Source organism: Empidonax traillii, unplaced genomic scaffold (genome assembly GCF_003031625.1).
Source record: "Empidonax traillii isolate 1590-97213 ecotype Southwest subspecies unplaced genomic scaffold, ASM303162v1 scaffold217:size1918799, whole genome shotgun sequence".
In the NCBI taxonomy this organism is placed as follows: Eukaryota; Metazoa; Chordata; class Aves; order Passeriformes; family Tyrannidae; genus Empidonax; species Empidonax traillii.
In genome coordinates this window covers 242717-260815 of record NW_020955410.1, presented here as the reverse complement: position 1 = coordinate 260815, position 18099 = coordinate 242717, and the positions used below count along the sequence as shown (strand labels likewise).

The window sequence follows — 18099 nt, the reverse complement described above, 5'->3', positions numbered from 1 at the left end:
CTGGGCAATCGATCCAGTGGGCTTGAATCCAAAGTACCAGCCTGAAGTCTTGTCAAGGGCCCCATCGACCACACCACAGTTCCGCTGTACTAGATTTTATTTTTTGTGACCAGTTAATTATGTCAACAATAGAAGAGATTTCACATAACTAATGCAGCAGTGTTTCTTGGGAGGCTGCGAGGCTGCCAGCACAAATATTTCAAAGTTTTTACAACAGCTAGTTTTCATAGGAGAGCCCTAGAAAGTGTAATGCAGTGGACTGCTGGTGTTTCAGTCTTTACTATGCTTAGCATACAGGACAGATCCACAGCGTGAGGATACTGTAAAGCTGCCTTTGAGTATTAAAACAGATTTTTAATTTAAATATTGTTAGAAAAGCATACATTAACACATACAGAAACAAGCAGACCAAGACTCAGTGGCCACAGCTGAATTTAATCAGAATCCACACTCCATTAGCAGCTGGAAGAATTCCAAAAGCTGCCTGTGCCCTTGGCCATCTGCCAAGACCACTGATTGTGTTTTAAGTCCCCTGAAATTACAAGGATTTACTTGAATATGGTGTTCTCCACTCTTGGTACAGTACTTACAATTTTATTTTGTTGCACACATAAAAAGCAGCTGTCTACCTCAGCACCAATACACCTGCACGTTACAGACACTCACAGTCAGACATACTTAATGCCACCTAAGTTGCAAATATGCTTGGTACTTTTTGCAAATGAGCTATAGGAAAGTCACTAGTGACACCTAATATGAACTAACTATAACTAGCACCTAAAGTTTGCTTTACATTTACTGAGATAGAAATGAAAGTAGTGCCAGTAAACACTTGACAGTCTACAAGTGTATTAGAACCAAGCATCAAAATTATTGTCCAAAAGCTCCATTCAAGTCTACTGCTCGTTAGAGTCATGGCACGCACTAATACATTGCTCTTATAATAACACTGGGCAGAAAATGTTGAAAGGAGGAAGCATTAAAGCTAATCACAGTAACTAAAAGTCTTTATGATACAACATGAACATAAGATAAGTTAGTCTGGCCACAAACCAAGAAATGTGGGGAGTGTTATATCTCCAGAACATCTGCAGATGCATGCAGTCACAATCCTCTCTGGAGACCTTCATGTGATAGTATTTTATTTATGTAAGGTATTAGAGAACATCCACGTTATGAAAAGAAAGAAATAAAAATCAAGGTAGATAGTAATGATTAAAAACTCTTGAAGAAACAATGATAGAAAGGGAAGCAGAAAACACCCCACAAGGTACAAGATTGGTTTGGTAGCAGATCTAGAATACTCTGGAAGTATTTGATGATCGTGTCCTATGTAGAGTCAACTCAGCCACCATTAAAGAAAAAGAAAGAGCTGGAATATTTGCACAAAGTGGGCTTATCCCAACTCACACAGACTAGAAGCTTCCCTTGAAAGCACATCAGTACCTAATTACTGCCAGGTATCAGGTTTGATGCATGGAAGCCTAACACCTGAAGAAAGTGAAAATACTCATTGTCAGAATAACTCCTTCAACCTTGGAAGGCAATACAGTACAATATAGTGCAGCACTGCAGCATTAACTTTGCTCATCGCCTTCTCCAACTGCAGCTCCGTGGCAGAGTGAGCCAGCCTGTCAGCCAGATCCAGCCTCTGACCCCTCTTGGCATTCAACATGCCTTTTGTTGAGCTCAGCTGGTGACCTACCCAGACAGCAACCAGCAGCAAGACCAGCTCAGGCTGGCAACCTTTTGCTTCCCAGCTAAGGTGAATTACTTGACTTGCCACTTAGCAAGCAGGAATAGTCTTTCTCCCCTTTCTACCAACCCCCTCGATCAGAAAGTGAGTTGATTCAGAATATGAACACAGCAAAAATGAGAACAAAACAAAAGCCCAAAACACAGACTTTTTGCCAGATTAGTCTCTGGTCTTTTAGCACGCTGAATTGATTTACTGGATGATCAGACAAATACTAGAGCCAGCATAAACTAAGCAGTAGGAACTCAGCCTCCTTTTATTAAAGCCACAGACACAGTTGAGAAGGGCTTGATCAGAGTTATCTATCCCTGTATCTTAAGCCACAGGTAGCACTGCTGATCTGCTGCAATTCATACTGATGGGACACAGTCTAATAGAAAGACTGCAAAAGAAAATACAAACAGGTCACTCAGGAGAGAAACCACTTGAATTTGAAGTGTGTTTCTTATTGATGTGGCAGAGAAAAGAGACACCAGTTTCTGAACAAAGACAAAACAGTGTGTTGGACCAGCAGTAGATGCTGAAGGTCTTTTTTAGGAAGTCAGTTAACTACCAGATGTACCATACAAAATACACTGCAGTGCTCCATGGCTACACAAATGTATGTAATTTGAAATAGAGTTTTTGTACATTTTTGCCCACGTAAATATTATACGTGCTTGCTCAAGACAGCTATAGAGTAGCAGCGTTGTGAGAGTGAGCAGTGGACCCAATATGAATGAAGTGCATGAGACTAAAGAGATGCAAGCCTGATGCTGAAGCCAACAGCTCGCTCTCATTACAAGGGGACAGACTCATTGACCAGCTATCCCTGCACCCTGCCAGGCAGCTCTGCCTGTTCCTTTTGCACTGGCTCAGGTACTGGTCAGATTCCATTAGAAACTAAGCACCTAATTTCCTAAAAATATCTCCTCCTCCCTAGGAAGATACTTTTCCTGCTAAATTGGGAAGTTAAACAGCTTGGCTAAAGGTACAATGCTGAGAAGAGTGGAAAACAAAACAAAACAAAACCAAAAACTAAACAAAAAATAAACAAAAAAGAAACTAACAAGACCAAGACCAACAACAACTGCTGCTGAAAGTGAAGTAACATCTAAAAATGAACCACAAGTTATCCCTTCAAGGACTCCTACTAGGAGCATATAGTCAGATTCCCTAAAGACATGTAGATGCAAGCAAGCTAATATAGCATTACCTATCCAGCAAATTGTTATTCAGAGTAAGCATAAATTGTCCCTCAGGGGAAAGATTTACTAAGACACAGCCATAGACTGGAAAGGGACACAGCCACAGAGATGTGATACACATTCAAAAATAGACGTGAAGAGACTCTAGGCACGGAAAAAAGGATATAATTTCTTTTCTGTAAAGAAGACTTTCCATAGTCTCACATAATGCCAGGAAGGAGCCTCATGACAGGACTAATTGAAATAAGTAGAATAATTTTCCCATTTCTTGACAAAGACACAGGGGAATAGTTTGCTCAGGTTTCCTTATCACTTACGGCAAAACCCACAACATTAAAGACAGAGTACTAAGATGGATTAAGTCCAACACATTAATTTTTAGGTTCAGCAACAGACTAAAATTGGTGCCAGTATCTCCCATTGGGACAAACAATAACATTTTCAAGATCCCCAGAAGTCACCATGGATATGGACTAACTGTATTCCATAGTGATTTTTACAAAATCCCACAGAGACCACACCTTCATCTCCTTTACATTTTAGTTCCCTAACATTTGCTGCAAATACATCTAAAAACATTTCCCCTAAGAGCCTGATATTTAAACGGGCAATATCAGAGTCATCAGATTTTACTGATTCTTTTCATAACATAGAAAGTATAATATTGATTAAGTGTTAAGAGACTTGGTGTCTGTTCCTAGAGGACAAGCTCAAGAATAAAGTGGCTTATTAGGATAAGGCTGTTGGTAAAACCTATAGGAGCAGAAACTCAAAGCAGTAGCCGATGAAGAGATTTCCGGTTTTTTTTCTAATGCTCCTCCCCTCAAGGATGACCATTAACACTTTCCAAGTTTCAAAATCACTACCCTCTGCGCAGGGAAAACATCATTCCCAGCAGTGCTCAAAAAGGCCACAAAAAGTCATTTTGCTCATTATTTTAAAGAGCAACTCGCATCCCACTACTGTCCTTTCTGCCCCTCCCTGCCTGCCTGCTCCCAGACAGAGTTAGTTTTCAGCAGGATGAGTAGCTGACCTGGCTGACCAGATATACACACACACACACTGCTGGCAGCCAGGCTCAGCCATGGGAAGGACAGGTTTTAGGCAGGCATGATTCACTCATGACGAAGCTAAGCCTTTATTTAACAACAACTTGGTCAGAAATCAGAGAAATATAAGTGTCTAAAAATATGTAAACCCCCAAACAAAATTCCCCTCTGTCCTGTGAGAAACACTCTTCCCCTTCCAGATGGAGAGATGAAGGTGCAATGCCAGCTTCACATCTCTGGAAATCTTAAGGAGTGAAGCTGTTACGCTGCAGCATTACTGGTATTGGAGTAGTTATTTTATGCTTCCTGACTTTAAGTACACCTTGGAAGGGGGGGAGGGGGAAAAGAGCTAATAAATAATTTAAATAGTTCATTAGTAAATCACCATGAGGATTAAATGTCCTAGGTTTCATACTGTTGGAGGTAAGTGACAAGGAAGGTGTCACCTGTGTAAAAGGTATGTATATTCACACAGGAAATATTTTATATTTCCAATAGTCATGCAATAATTTTGCCATCACGGTCCGGATAGTTGAAGATGATTAACAATGTTGTGGAGTTTCCATTGGTGGTCAGCTTACCTCTGCTTTGAAATAATCTTGCATTATTTTTTGTTTCTTTCAAATTTTTCGTGGCAATTATCTTTCCAAAACTCCAGACATCCACAGCATAAGCACCTCTCTGATCAGTCACCTTGTATGCTTTTAAGAGAGGATTTCAGTGTCCTGTGCCAGCAGGACTAGCCTTGGAGCAGAGCTGCAGGCTGGATTTGTTTGACTGCGCTTCGATCACTGTTCCATTTAACATGCCCCTTCAAGGTAGCTGCAAAGCTGTCTGCTCACTGGGGGAGCTGTGAAACAGGTTCCTAGTGCAACAGTGCACCAGAAGCCCCAGTCAGATTCTCCAGAGCACTTTCCTTTGTGCAATACTTATGCAAATATATGTAAATGCACATGATCTCAAGGCTTTAGGAAACACTTCATAAAGTAACAGGTTAATTAGCCAGGAAATCAGCTGTTCTGTCCTGAAATATACAGTAAAATTCAACAATACCAATCTTCTGAGTAGTTCATTCTACAAAAAAAATTAAACTGCAAGCTCCCCTCAGTTATGCAGTGGCAATGCTGTGACTCACTGCACACTGTTTATTTTATGTTCAAGGAGTCTAAAAGCTGAGCATTTTCACTCCTGGTTTGTCTGGCCCCTTTTGTGCACTCTACCTGAAGTTCTAAGACATTAGACATATCTGAAAACTTAAATAAAACTAACTGCAGTTAGTTTTGTCAGACACACACGTTTTTCAAAGAGTGGTTAAGAAGTCTAGCACAAATTGTACAGAGATTGCTGTACGGCATATCTACATCAACAACTATGCTGTAACAAGGTTTAGCATTCCTGGACTAAATAAATTTCAACACCCGAGAGATCACTTCCATAAACTAAGCACCCTATATGGCTACAGCCTGCAGAATTATACTTCAAGTATTTGACATATCAAGAACATGAGGAAAGGGAAAAATGTGGCTACACAGACAATTACTATTAGCCCATATTGCAATCTGATATGGAAGAGTAGGATGCATGAGAAGCATGGAGCAAAGCTTCAGATATACTGCACAGTACCCAGAAAGCTGAGTATCTGCATCCCTCAGCAGAGCTGCCTGCCAGGAGAGGCTCCACAGAAACTTCTGGCAAAAATTTACAGGGTTCAATTCTTTAGTCCATTAAAAAAGGGGGAAATGGTACAAAACATAGCTAGTATGAACCTGAAAAACCAATTCTGAGCTCCAACTTGTCAGCTAGGGGAGCAATAGTAAGTAGTAGGGAAAATGCAGCTCAAGGATCACGCTTTGCTATCTCGGTTCTGTTGCTTCTTCCACCTACTTGAAGTCATAGTATTAAATTTCATCATCCAAATGATCCATGACAATTTGCACCACTATTTGAGTCCATTTTCAATAGCAGGTGAAGAAAACTGGGGAAGCCTTTGCAGTAAAAATACTTGTGTTTATAAGCAGCTATAAAAAGTTATCTTGAGAACTCCACGCAACCAAATCTATGATCTTCCTTTAATGAATGGCCTAGGATTTTTTTTTTAAATACAATGCTTCCCATCTCAGAAATGAGTGTGTCCCAAGTTAACACTTTTCAAGGCCTTCGACCAGCAAGTCGAATGTTCACAGAGCATTTTAAACTCCCCTACTTTTTTTTTTTTGGAGGAACAGGCTATATATATTTCAAGAGTCTATCAGAAGTCACAGATTAGCCAGGTTCCTTTCACTTTTGCTTATCAAAAGGCCACTATTGGTCAGAATCCAAGTGTGACTGAAGAACAAGTAATCCTGAAACCTGTTATGTGTTTATATGTGACAGATCTCCTGGATGTCTTCAGTTCAAAAGCGGCCCCATGGCACCACAAATAAAAGCAAGTAGGTTACTTCAAGTGTTACTTTCCATCACCTGAGTACAAGGATGTCTATGCCCTTGAGTAGTGGTTTCAGCTGACACCTTGGCCAACTCAACTACACAAAGTAACACGTTAAAATGTGAAGGTTTAAATCAATTTCACTTTGTAAATAAAGAAACAAAGGATCCCTTAAGCTGTGAATGCAGTTTTGAAGTGAATTTTAGCCTTGCTATTGAGATAATCACATGCACAGAGCAACAGCTACTTCAGTGACTGAATTAGTCTGCCAGCTAGACACATTTCTATATCCCTCATCTCTCTGTTTTTAATTTCTGAACTTTTCAGCACTGTGCTACCAGAAGAATAGCATGTATCTTGTGACAAAGTCAAACAAGAGGAATGTTTTTGTGACCCTAATAACTCTTAAGACACATGGACAAACAAGCATTTTTACATGCCAAATAACACAAGGATAGCTTAGCAACTTCAGCAATACAAAGATACCTCCAAACTACTCATCATCACACACATACATATTACTGTAAAACAGTTAGAAACAGGGCTTTTAAAGAAAGAGTGTCTACATTTTAAAGGGCATTTATAATGTCATGAACAAGCCCTCAGATTAGTTAGCAAGAACAAGCCCATTGTAAGAGTCATCACCCTTTACACTCCAATGAATCCTCACCTTTCATGTGAGGGATACATCACGCAGGAAGAACCTTTATTTTCAGGCTCTCCCAGAAACTTCTTAGGTACTCAGCCTTTAACTGTTAAGCAAGTCATGTTCAGCCAGGAACCTTAGGAAGTCATTCACAGGAAAATTAAAATCTTGACTTAAATATGAAAGTCTAGGAGATTTCCTTAACAAGACAGGAATATTAAAAATATCCTATCAGATAACACCTTCCAAGGAGAAACTTGCAATATACCTTCTCAGAAAGAGTCGGCCAGTACAAAAACATCTGAGGAGTGATTAGCTTGAAAGGTGAACTAAAAACACCATACCAACCACAGATAATTGCTGTACAACAGGAAAAAAAAACCCACAAAAAGTGAAAGATGATGCGGAGAAGGAGAAGAAATCCATCCCGCTCCCACCAAGAAAAAGGCATAGTGCACTACCAAGATTCAAGATGCTCAATATTTCAATACTGTTTTGCTTTGATGTATTGCAACAGACCAAGTGGAGGAGGGACAAGGAGTGCAGGATTTTGTGAGCCCAGAGACATCTGAACCCTATTAACATCCCTGAGCCAACATAGCCTAAAGGACATTGCTCACTCAAATGAAATAACCAGCCACAACTGCCTGCAGCTGTAGGTAGGAAAGAGAAAGCAGCATTGTTGAATCAGCTGAAGCCCAAAATAACAGCTGGAGAAACTGCTATATTAGGAACAGAATGGGCAAGAGGTTCCAAAAATCAGCAGTTCCAGTGCTTTTTGCCTGCAAGCAGGTACATGGATTTGTTGTCAAGCATTAAGGTTTTTTTTCCTCTAAATTACTTTTACCACTTGTCTTCTGTGAGTCTAGGGAATATCCAGAAAGGTTTTTTTGTTTGGTCCTGTCCACTGTGTAAGCACAGGAGAAGGCTGGTTAACATACCACAGGTTGCAAAGTGAATCATGAGTCAGACTGGAAACTCACTAATCTGAAAATTCTGCTTAAGACCTAAAAGAATAATTACCAGAAAATTTCTTTTCAGTTCTCCTCTGCTATCAGAGGGGGGAAAACACTGAGGGCAGCAGGGAGATTCCTAGTTTGCATCAACTCCAAGCTGCTGCACATGAGGGTGGTGCTGGGCTGCAGCACCTCACTGAGCATCTGACACTGCATTTCAGTTCGAGTAAATCATTTCTGAGTCCACTAACTGCAAGTTTGCAGGGACTGAGGAGGAGGTTGGGTATGGGCTTTCCAGTGAAGTCAGCTCATCTGAGACTGCTATCTTTCCCAGAGAGACAACCAGCTCTTTTGAATAGCCAGCTGAGACAGCATGTGTTGATAAGTCCTTCCTCTTCCAGAAGTAAAAATAGATATACCATTCCTCAACTCAACTGCTTTCTCAATTTTTGGTATTTTTGCAATTTGGTCTCCTAAAACTAGCTCTAGCTTCAGCTCAAAATACCACAAGTCAGAAAGACACAAGTGGGAAGCCCAGAGATTAGCAACCTTGCTTTTGTTCTGTCAATCTTCTGACTTTTCCTCAGCTCTAAGAAATCATAATGCATGAGATTTGCACGCTGTAAGGGGCCAAACAATCACATACTCAAAAGAGTATTTCTCTCTGAGCTCCTCTGTAGAGTTGTGCTATAATCACCCAGAGCCCAACCCATGATGAGGGTCACACTGCACCATAACACCAATAAACACTAACTACAGATATGGCTAAGAGAGAAAACAAGTACATTGAACAAATAAACACAGCCAGCAACACTGTAACATCAGAGCCTGCTGTACCAAAAAAGCTTTTGGTACTCACATGATCTTAACAAAGGCTGACAAAACATGGGCAACATGATCAATGCATAACTAAACTGCTAACCAGCCTTAGGAACACTTTGCAACAGGGTATGCCACAGATGAAGGGCATTATAACAGAACTGGTAGTTTAATAACAGAACTATTGATGGTTGGCACCACAAGCTAATCAGATATTGCTCAATTTCAAATCAATATAGTAAAGTTATTACTAAACTGCTTTCTTTAAATGGCCTGAGGCTAACCAAGTATGGTATTTTCCCTTCTTCCTCCAGCAAGAAACCAAAAGCCAGTAACTGCTACAGCCACATGCTAGATAGCCTGCAAGAGAATATTTAAGGTAGGATTCTCAAGAGTTATTTTTCAGAAAGTCTTCCAAATGTTAGTATTTACCTCAAAAACTTAAGCCCCTAAGAAGCCATTACAACTTCTTTGAAGACATTGACTCTCTAGATATGCAAATTATGAAGTCAGATGGTTCAGCATGTTTCAAAAACCAAGACTGAAGAGATAACCAGAAACCAAGGGGTACAAAATAGACAGTTCTGTCTCTTTCAAAACACACAACAAATTCAAGAGGTTGAAATAGTTGAGTAAGGCCTCTCTGTTGGAAGTGCAGAATCCCCAGTGAGAGGTCTCTACTCAAGTGGGCTTTTTTACTATGGACAACAGTTTAACTCAAGGTTACCACACATGAAACTGAGCTGTAGATAGGAGATCACTGGCCAGTCAGAGAATACACACTAGAGCTATCTGTGTCGCTCCAACTGTCCTACACTACTATAAAAACTCACCTTAAAATACACGTACATCCAGCTCTTCCCACCACACTCCCTGCAGTGTTTGCAGCTCCTCTTAAACTGGACCTGTGAATATGGCCTTTTGTAGTATAAAACCCTACTCTATTCACTTTTCTGCATTAGTTTTTCCTTTAGTACATCTCCCCAAACGAACTTGCCACAGGACCACATCAGTACCAGAGAGAATGGAAAGAAGTCCAGCAGTCCTCAGTACTATGGAGGCTGTGGTTTGTCTAACCTTCTGTTAGTTTAAACTGGCATTTCCATACAAAGAAGTTATTTTCCCCATCTCTTCTGTTTTTACATCAACTCTACACTCCTTCTACTGGCCCAGCTGTTTGCATAGCTGGACCATGAAATTCAGTGAATTATGGTCCATCTAAAAAACTCCTCAAAATGTATTATCTTTGCTGGATTATTACTGTGGAGCTGGGAAATTACTGATAAGAAAAACAGATATGGCTGAACTTGTTAACCAGGAAGACTGGAATGGCAGAGAGTTGATTGATAAAATGCAAACACAGGTATAGCAGAGTTATGAGACAGCATATGACTAAGACATCAGGAGAGAGATGAGGAAAAGTGAAAGACTAAACCAGTTAACTCAAGCAGCTGCAGTGTGGTTCTCTAAGTCTCTGCCTCACCAAGGAGCTGCACAGGCTAATAATAGCACATAAAGGAATGTGATTTTTTCAGTTTTGTCTTACAGTCTAGAAGAATCATGCATATACTGTGTTAAGAATATTAACGGTTGCCTTGGGAACTTACAGTGCACACAGAAGAGCTGGATTACACTAATTACCTTGTCTCAGTACACAAGGTAGCTGTTCACCAAGCCTGATGAAAAATAAGTACTCTAAAAGGTGTATGGCTATTAAGTATTTCTACTGCAAACTATTCAACTCCACTCTCTGAAGATAAAGCTAATGTCTTTTTTTCAGTTTGAGATCCATCACTACAGCATTCAGCTACTTAAAACAATTTTCACAACACCCTTGTTAAGCAATCTCTCAACACAAAACTAATTAACTTATTATAGAACAGCCCAGGCTCTACAGGAAGATCATAAGACAGATGATCACATAGCAAACCACATGCAAGAAGTCACCATCTCAACAATTAAAAGCTAACTTGTTTCACCATGTACCAGGATGCAGACCACGAAAACTAACAAGGTTTGTCATTTCCATCCCATAGCTGAGGCAGTAACTACTTACACTGCTTCAACTGTTTTGCTCAATGCAAACACATGCTCTACCAACAGTGAAAATGAGAAAGAGAAATCAGAACTTTGTATCAGACATTTATATAGTAAGGATCACATATAAGAAGTGGAAAAAACATGCAAATATGCCTTGGAAGCAAACATAAAATAGTGAATTCATACTGGAGTAAGAAGATGTGTACTTCTTTCAAGCCTCTAAAACGTCAGAGTTAACAGCCAAGATGACTAAGCTCTTAACAAGTCATTATATCCATAAGCCAACAGCACTACAACTGTGAGTGCTTAGCTCTACCAAGATTACACTGAAGAACTGTAAATAATGGGTGGTTTCAACTTACTCTAAAGTTGTCACGAGGTCACCCAACATACAGCTAGCCTACCAATCCCTACAACACAAGGTGTTTTCAAGGAAGAGCAGAGAACAGGACTGTACAGCAGGAACTACATAACGGGGTGAGTCAATTATATTAAACAAAGTTTGCCACCCTGAAACTAAAGGAGGAAAATAAACATCTACCGGGCTCTGGCCAATAGGCATAATGCAAGTGTCTGCTTTAATGAGCAAAGAATTCAAAAATAATCCCCTAGAGACTCCTTCTTAAGGCATCTGCTGCAAGATACTCAAATAAGACAACTAAGTTGAGTCAGTAAAACAAATTTGTGGTGCTTATTTTCTACACTGAACACTGTCCAGTCCTCTCTGCTGTGGTTAATGAAATTCAGTTTCAAAAACCTATAAGCAAAAAAGCAACTCTAGCCTTTGCAGCACCTTGTAGAGTGGAAGAAACTATAGAAAGCACTTTTGAAACTGCTGTAAAACCTCTTTCATACCTAACAGAACCTATTGTATGCGTCCCTTTCAATAGTTCGGAAAAGTACATGAAATATCACTTCCATTTGTATTTCATGCAGGCGTGTTTACTAGCCTTAGCCTAACCATAATAAATATTTACAATTTGTATTTTTACTAGTCCATCTATGCAGTTGCAAAAGCAGTACCAAATTAATTTCTGCAGTAGACAGCAGTTGACACCCAAAAAAAGAACCAAGTTTTCAATAAATAGCTCTTCCTGTTCTACTTCCTTCTATATACAAACATCTGGGCTGAGTGCCCAGCTGACTTTATTTTAAAATAGTTTTAATTGCTTTATTATCTGCTCTGATGTAATCAATGCTTAATACATTGTTTCTTCCCGCTTCTTAGAAAGAGCCTTCTCCCATGTTGTCTTAACATCACCTCCATTAAACAATTCATGAACAATTCATAATTTTTCTCCAAGCTTACTGTTTAAAACCTTGAGTAAACTCTAAGATCAGTAACTTCAGTTTTACTTTGCCTCAGTTTTGAAAAGCCACTAAGAGCACAGTTGCAGCAGTGATATTCTACATTAAATACAAACAGTAGCCAACAACACAAGTGATGAGTAGCCCTCCCCATCTCAAGACAATTTCCAATCAACCAGATGTGCTGACAGTCAGAGCCACAACTCAACATTATGGTTGACACCTCTGGGTGTCACCTGTCTCATTATCACTAAAAAGTATATTAAAAATACAGACCCAGAAGTTATCAACTCCTGTAACTTATGATGATATACCACTGAGAGTAAGTGCTGTGCATTTGTTTTTGTCAATTGACCTGACCCCTTCTTTCAAGGAAACCAATCAAACATATAGTTTTTATTCCAGAGAGCATAACATAGTTTTTAATTATTTAAGCTGCATCTTCCTAAGGAACTAGTCAATAACCTCTTCATAGTGCCATTTTCCTACACATACAGTGTTTCAGAACAGGAAGTTCTTATGAGAGAGGCTGGGTAAGTCAGGACTAAGAAAATGTGATTTATGCTGCAACCAAGAGGTTCCATAAAATGTAAGGACAAGAATGAATAAGTGAGCTATTTGCGTATTTCACAGAATATTATTCTGAGTTGGAAGGGACCCACAAGGATCATCAAGTCCAACTCTCAAGTGAATGGCCCAGCCTGTACAGGGATCAAACCCACGAACTCAGTGTTTAGCACTGAGCTAAATCTCATTTGTCTGGATAAAGTTTGTAACAGGTAAGACAAGGATGCTAGCTAAGAAAATACCCAAACTAAAAACTGACTACAACACAAACATTTTTGTTGTGGAGCTTTTTGTGGAGGTACAGAAGCTTTCTCAATCAAACATCCCAGTGCATGTGAGGGGGTGAGGGGGAAAGATGCATTTACTTGTCATGCCTTTTTGTTTCCCCCTCCCATCTTCTAACTCTAAAGGTGAAGGAATCCAGGAGGTACACTGGCAGATAGGAGTCCCATAGCTCTCCTTTTATTACTTTGTCACAACATTGTTCCATTTTTCTAAAAAAAAAAAAAAAAAAAAAAAAATCAAGCGAGATTACAACCCAGAGTGCATCTGCTGTAGCATCAGGCTGACAGTGAGCAGTTGAAGAAGGTCATAGAGTTTATTATGTGTTGAATTCTTCATCCACCAAAACCACGCCCTGATGTACTCTACAGCATGTTGGAGGTGGGGGTTTATCCATGTATTCTTGTTCCACTTGCTTATTAGGCAGCCAGTGCCATTGAGAAGTCAGGCACTGTTAAATTTTTAGATCAGCTTGTAATCATCCAAGAAACAGATGGCAATTACAGATTTCAGGGGCTGGCGGGGGGGGGGGGGGGGGGGGGGGGGGGGGGGGGGGGGGGGCGCTGTTTGTTTTTGGTTGTGGGTTTTTTCTTAACTTGTACAGTATGCTCAATAACTTCATTAGGCATTCATTCTCTTCTCCTAAATATGTTTAACGGTTGACACAGTAGGCAAGGTCTCCAGCAGTCTATTCTTTCATCGAAATTAGATACCAAAAAAAAAAAATCCACTTGTATTAATTTTCTTCCATCTTTGAGGGTGACGTGAAGGACTTAAGCCTACAAATTCCCAGCTTTCCTAACAAGCTCCTAACAGAAGCAGCCAACCAACTCCAGCAAGAGCAGGTTCACCATCATTGTGGCTGGGATGATCACCATAGGATGCAGAAAATACAGAATCTGTGCGTTTCATTTTTTGGTACACAAAGCAAAGATGGAAGAATTACTTTCAAAAGCAACAGACAACAAGTTACACGTTATCTACCTTCCCTCTCCTCCTTCTCACAATTACTAGAAATCTGGCAACAGTGACAATATAGAAGTAAAAATAAGGACATCAGTTTCAATGAAATATTACAATTATGTTAACTAGTTAAAAACATAGCTTTAAGTCACACTAACCACAGTTTAAGTAAGTATTTATTTCAGTAATACAGCCAGATTATCTTTGACACAGGGTAAAAGACCAAGATAAAATCAACCGTTAATGATGCAGATGCCTGCAAGATCCAAGCACTGACAATTAGTCTTTGCTGTTACAAGTCATCAGTATTATAATCAGATCTACAAAATGGGACACAGTTGCTTTCCCTTTCACTTAGCAGCAAGTTTCATTCCACAGCATATGTCAGAATACCGAGAAATGAATTTATAGCTCTGAATGTGAACACATTTTTTCTTACTTCATAAGACATTTGGGTAATGTTCAAATGTTTTCCCCTCACATGCCTTTCAAAGTTATTACTGAAGACTACTGCATTACCAAGCAGGATTTTGCACTAGGTTTCTCTCTACTCCTATGTAAACAACAACTGAGACCACCAAAGCAAGTTGCTTACAGTTTCTTGAATGAAGGGGTAATTTATAAGAACTCTGAGTAACAGACACCTCTCTGCAGGTTTTTTTCCTCATTAAGAATTCATACCTCTTCTGTAATCCCTCAGCTTTGTGACACCAACGCTAAATTTCTCCCTTTAGAGAGTCATATTTCCTCCTAGGACAGGAGTTAAGAGTACAGTTTTTATAACTTCTTCCTTAGCTTCCTCACACATTCAATTACAAACTCTGAAAATACTCCAAAACTCAACTATCAAGTACAGCCCTAAGATTAAAAAGTTAATAAACCTACAGAAAAATCTGCTTTTTCTTTATTATCTTTTTGAAGTGCTGCCTTCCAATATACACAGCAACGTCAGAAACATGGGAACCTAATCTCAGCTTCACCATTTCAATATATACTTATTCCTAAAGACAGTTAGTAAGACTCAGAGGCTTCTACTGTCTCATTAATTGATATGCACTCCAAGCAGTCTTAAATATAATTTTTCAGATGATTACTATGTTCTAAGTTTAATTATGATCACCATGAACTATGATCTACGCTCAGCTACTAGTCTAGCCTTTGCTTACGGATTTCTGTTTATTCTGCTAAGAAACTTAAGTACCCTTAATTCCTGTTCTTAATTAATTCACACATGTAGTTTATCCCTCAAGAAATTCTTTGAGATAAAAAGAGTTCAACCATGCTGCACACATATTTTCATTTGCTGGACAGTGCCACATCAAGCATTATGAAAACACAGGAAAAGCATCTAACAGAGGAGCCTGCAACACTTCAATGCTGCACTCTTGGCCAAGAAGAGATGTTTAAATTTGGACGCACCAAATTAACTTGTTTTTTTCCCCCATGCTCTCTCATTCAGAGAGATTTTGCTTCTGCAGGGCCCCCAAGCATTATTCATGCCTATACCTCGCAGCAGGGTAAAGAAATTAAATACTATCTGCAGAATTAGTCTTTGCTGTTACAAGTCATCACAACAGATATTCACACCTAAAACCATCACATTCATGTGAACACGAAGCTGCATTTCTCTGAGCCTACTCTGTTGCTGAGGCTGCTCTTTGAGCCCCCCAAGGAAAGGATTTTTTGTTTGTAATTTTGAATTTCACGTGCATAAATCAATACACTTTATTACATTTTCTGCTGGAACAGCTATGTATGCCACAGCACATTGATCACAGGATGGTGATTATCACTATGGTATTGTGTTTGTTACTGTTTACTTTGTTATTATTCATACTGAAGAGGTCTTTCCTCTAAAAGTAGTGGTATTTCCAGTATGAACACACATAGCAATGAGCTGTTACAACAGGAAGATCTCAGTCTTCGTCAGCAATCTTCTCCCTCTCTCCTCAGGGAGAGACAGCCGACAGCCAGCACATGCTGCCATTCAGTACAAGTCTCTCACCCTGTAATTACCAGATTGCTTTCTTTCATTAGAGGCCTCCTTTAGAATTTTTCTACGAAAAATGCTAGCCACTAAAGAAAGAGCAAAAGAAATTTGTGTATTCAAGCCCAATTCTGGTAAATACTGTATCATGCACAATTAGAGATACTTCTGCTTTGTAGACAGATAACTACTTTCTTATCTGTCCATGACATAGGATGTCACCGCTTACAACTGACCTACAGAACACTTGAAACCCTTTGTCACCATTTCCTATCGACTCCCAGGGCTACCTTAAGCAGGCCATTGAACCTCACTAGAGCCTCTCCTCCGTCTGATACACAGAGCCAAAGCATTTGCCCTAAATCATCACTTCAGGCACTGGGATGTTTAAACGCAGCTCTAACGGTGCTCAGTTTTGATGCAGAGACTTCGGGCTTTGCTTTGGGCAGAAACTACTGAAATGTACACAAAGTATAAAAACTTAGTGGGATACGGATGTGTAGGAAACAAAAGGAATAGCGAGTTAATACTACAGGCTGCTCTGGCGGTTTCATGTGGCTGTTACAAAATTTGTAGTCTAATCTCAAATTGCACATTGACATTCTTACAGGCTCGTTACACAGTAGCACCAGTAACCCACGCAAACCCGACACAGGGGCGCACAGGCTTCGCTTCGCCAAGAGAAGGGAATACGCTTTTGGCTCGACTGCCCTGACACCCGATTTTTGGCGATCTTTGGGCTCTACACTTTTAACCTGTCACTGTGGCTATTTAAAGATGCAAAGCTGCGACTTGAGCCTCATAATGCCCAAACCATGTGACATCTTTACCAGGGCTCCTAATTTTAACGCAGACCAGCGCCCGGCCGGGGGCTCTCCCGGAGCCCGGGCCGCCCGTCCCCGCAGGGTGATGGAGCACTTCACGAGTGGTGCAGTTCTGCCGCCTTACCACACCAAACCCTCCCTCCTCCCCTCCCCCGCGCACACCGGCAGCGGACGCCCGCCGAGGCGAACTGCACGGACACGGGACGAACTCGGCCAGTTCCCGCTGATAACCGGGATTTTTCCCGACCGCAGCACATCCATACGACGCCCGCACGCGGTCGGCGCCAGGAGCGGGGCGGCTCGGGCTCCGCTGGCAGCCCCGTACCCACCCGGGCACCGCCCGTCCGCCGCCCCCGAGCGGTCCCGCGGGTCGAGGGGGCGCACCCCGCGTACGGCGGGTACCGGGCACGGCCCCGCGCCCCCGGGCAGCCGGGAGCGCATCACCCCGCCCGGGCAGGGCATCGCAGCCGCTGCCGGCAGCGCGGTCCCGGCCCCGCCGGGGCGGGAGCTGGCAGTGGCGGGGGGCTCCCGGCGGCATGAACCTCCGCCGGCGCCGCCCGAGCCCCCGCAGCCCGCGGGGGGCGATGCCCCAGCGGGGCGGGCGGGCGGGCGGGCGGCGCGGGTCGAGCCGCGGGCGCTTACCGAGTGGTTGACCCCCCACATGAGGACGCTGAGCAGCGGGTCGCTAGCCCGGAACAACTTCACTTTTTGCGCCACGAAGTGTTTTTTCTTGGTCTTGGTTTTACTCGCCATGACGGGCACGATGTTGCTGGGGGCCGCCATGGCGCTGCCGGCGGCAGAGGCGGAGGGCGGCGGGGACAGAGCGGCGGCCGGGCGGGAGCGGGAGGCGGTCAGCGCCGCAGCCCCGCGGGCGGTGGGGCGGCGGGCGGGCAGGCGCGGCACGCCGAGCGCATCCCGGCCCGGGCGGCTGAAATGGCCCCGCTCGGCGCGGCCGCCCCGCCCCGCCCCCCCCGCCGCGGAGTGGCCCCGCCCGCCACGCACCGCGCGCGCCCCGCCCCGCCCCGCGGAGCCGCCGAGCGTCGGCCCCGCCGCGACACTGCGCATGTCCGCGCGGGCCGCGCTGCGCTTGCGCGCGGGGGCGGCGGAGGGGGCGGAGGGGGCGGGTGGAGGTTCCCCTAGCCGGGGGGCTGAGGGCGGTGGGGACAGTTCCACAGTCACCGCCAGCCCTCTGGAAAGCAGAGCCTGCCATCGCCCCAGTCTTTACCCAGCTATCCGCACACAACCGTAACTTTGTGAAGTTTGTGTCATGGAAACTCGGGTTTCCAGTTG

The 18099-nt window shown here is 42.4% G+C and overlaps 1 protein-coding gene across 3 annotated transcripts in view; it reads right to left on the bottom strand.

Annotated features, from left to right (window-relative positions):
* PIP4K2A (phosphatidylinositol-5-phosphate 4-kinase type 2 alpha) overlaps nucleotides 1-17783 on the bottom strand; it is a 102870-nt gene extending 85087 nt beyond the window's left edge. Inside the window, exon 1 of one of the 3 annotated variants that reach the window (XM_027887608.1) lies at nucleotides 17452-17783. In XM_027887608.1, the coding sequence (XP_027743409.1) occupies nucleotides 17452-17592 (141 nt within the window). In that variant the 5' untranslated portion in view covers nucleotides 17593-17783. The remainder of the gene's footprint in view (nucleotides 1-17451) is intronic. The other 2 variants (XM_027887609.1, XM_027887610.1) reach the window with 2 other exon arrangements.
* Nucleotides 17784-18099: the final 316 nt, after the last annotated feature.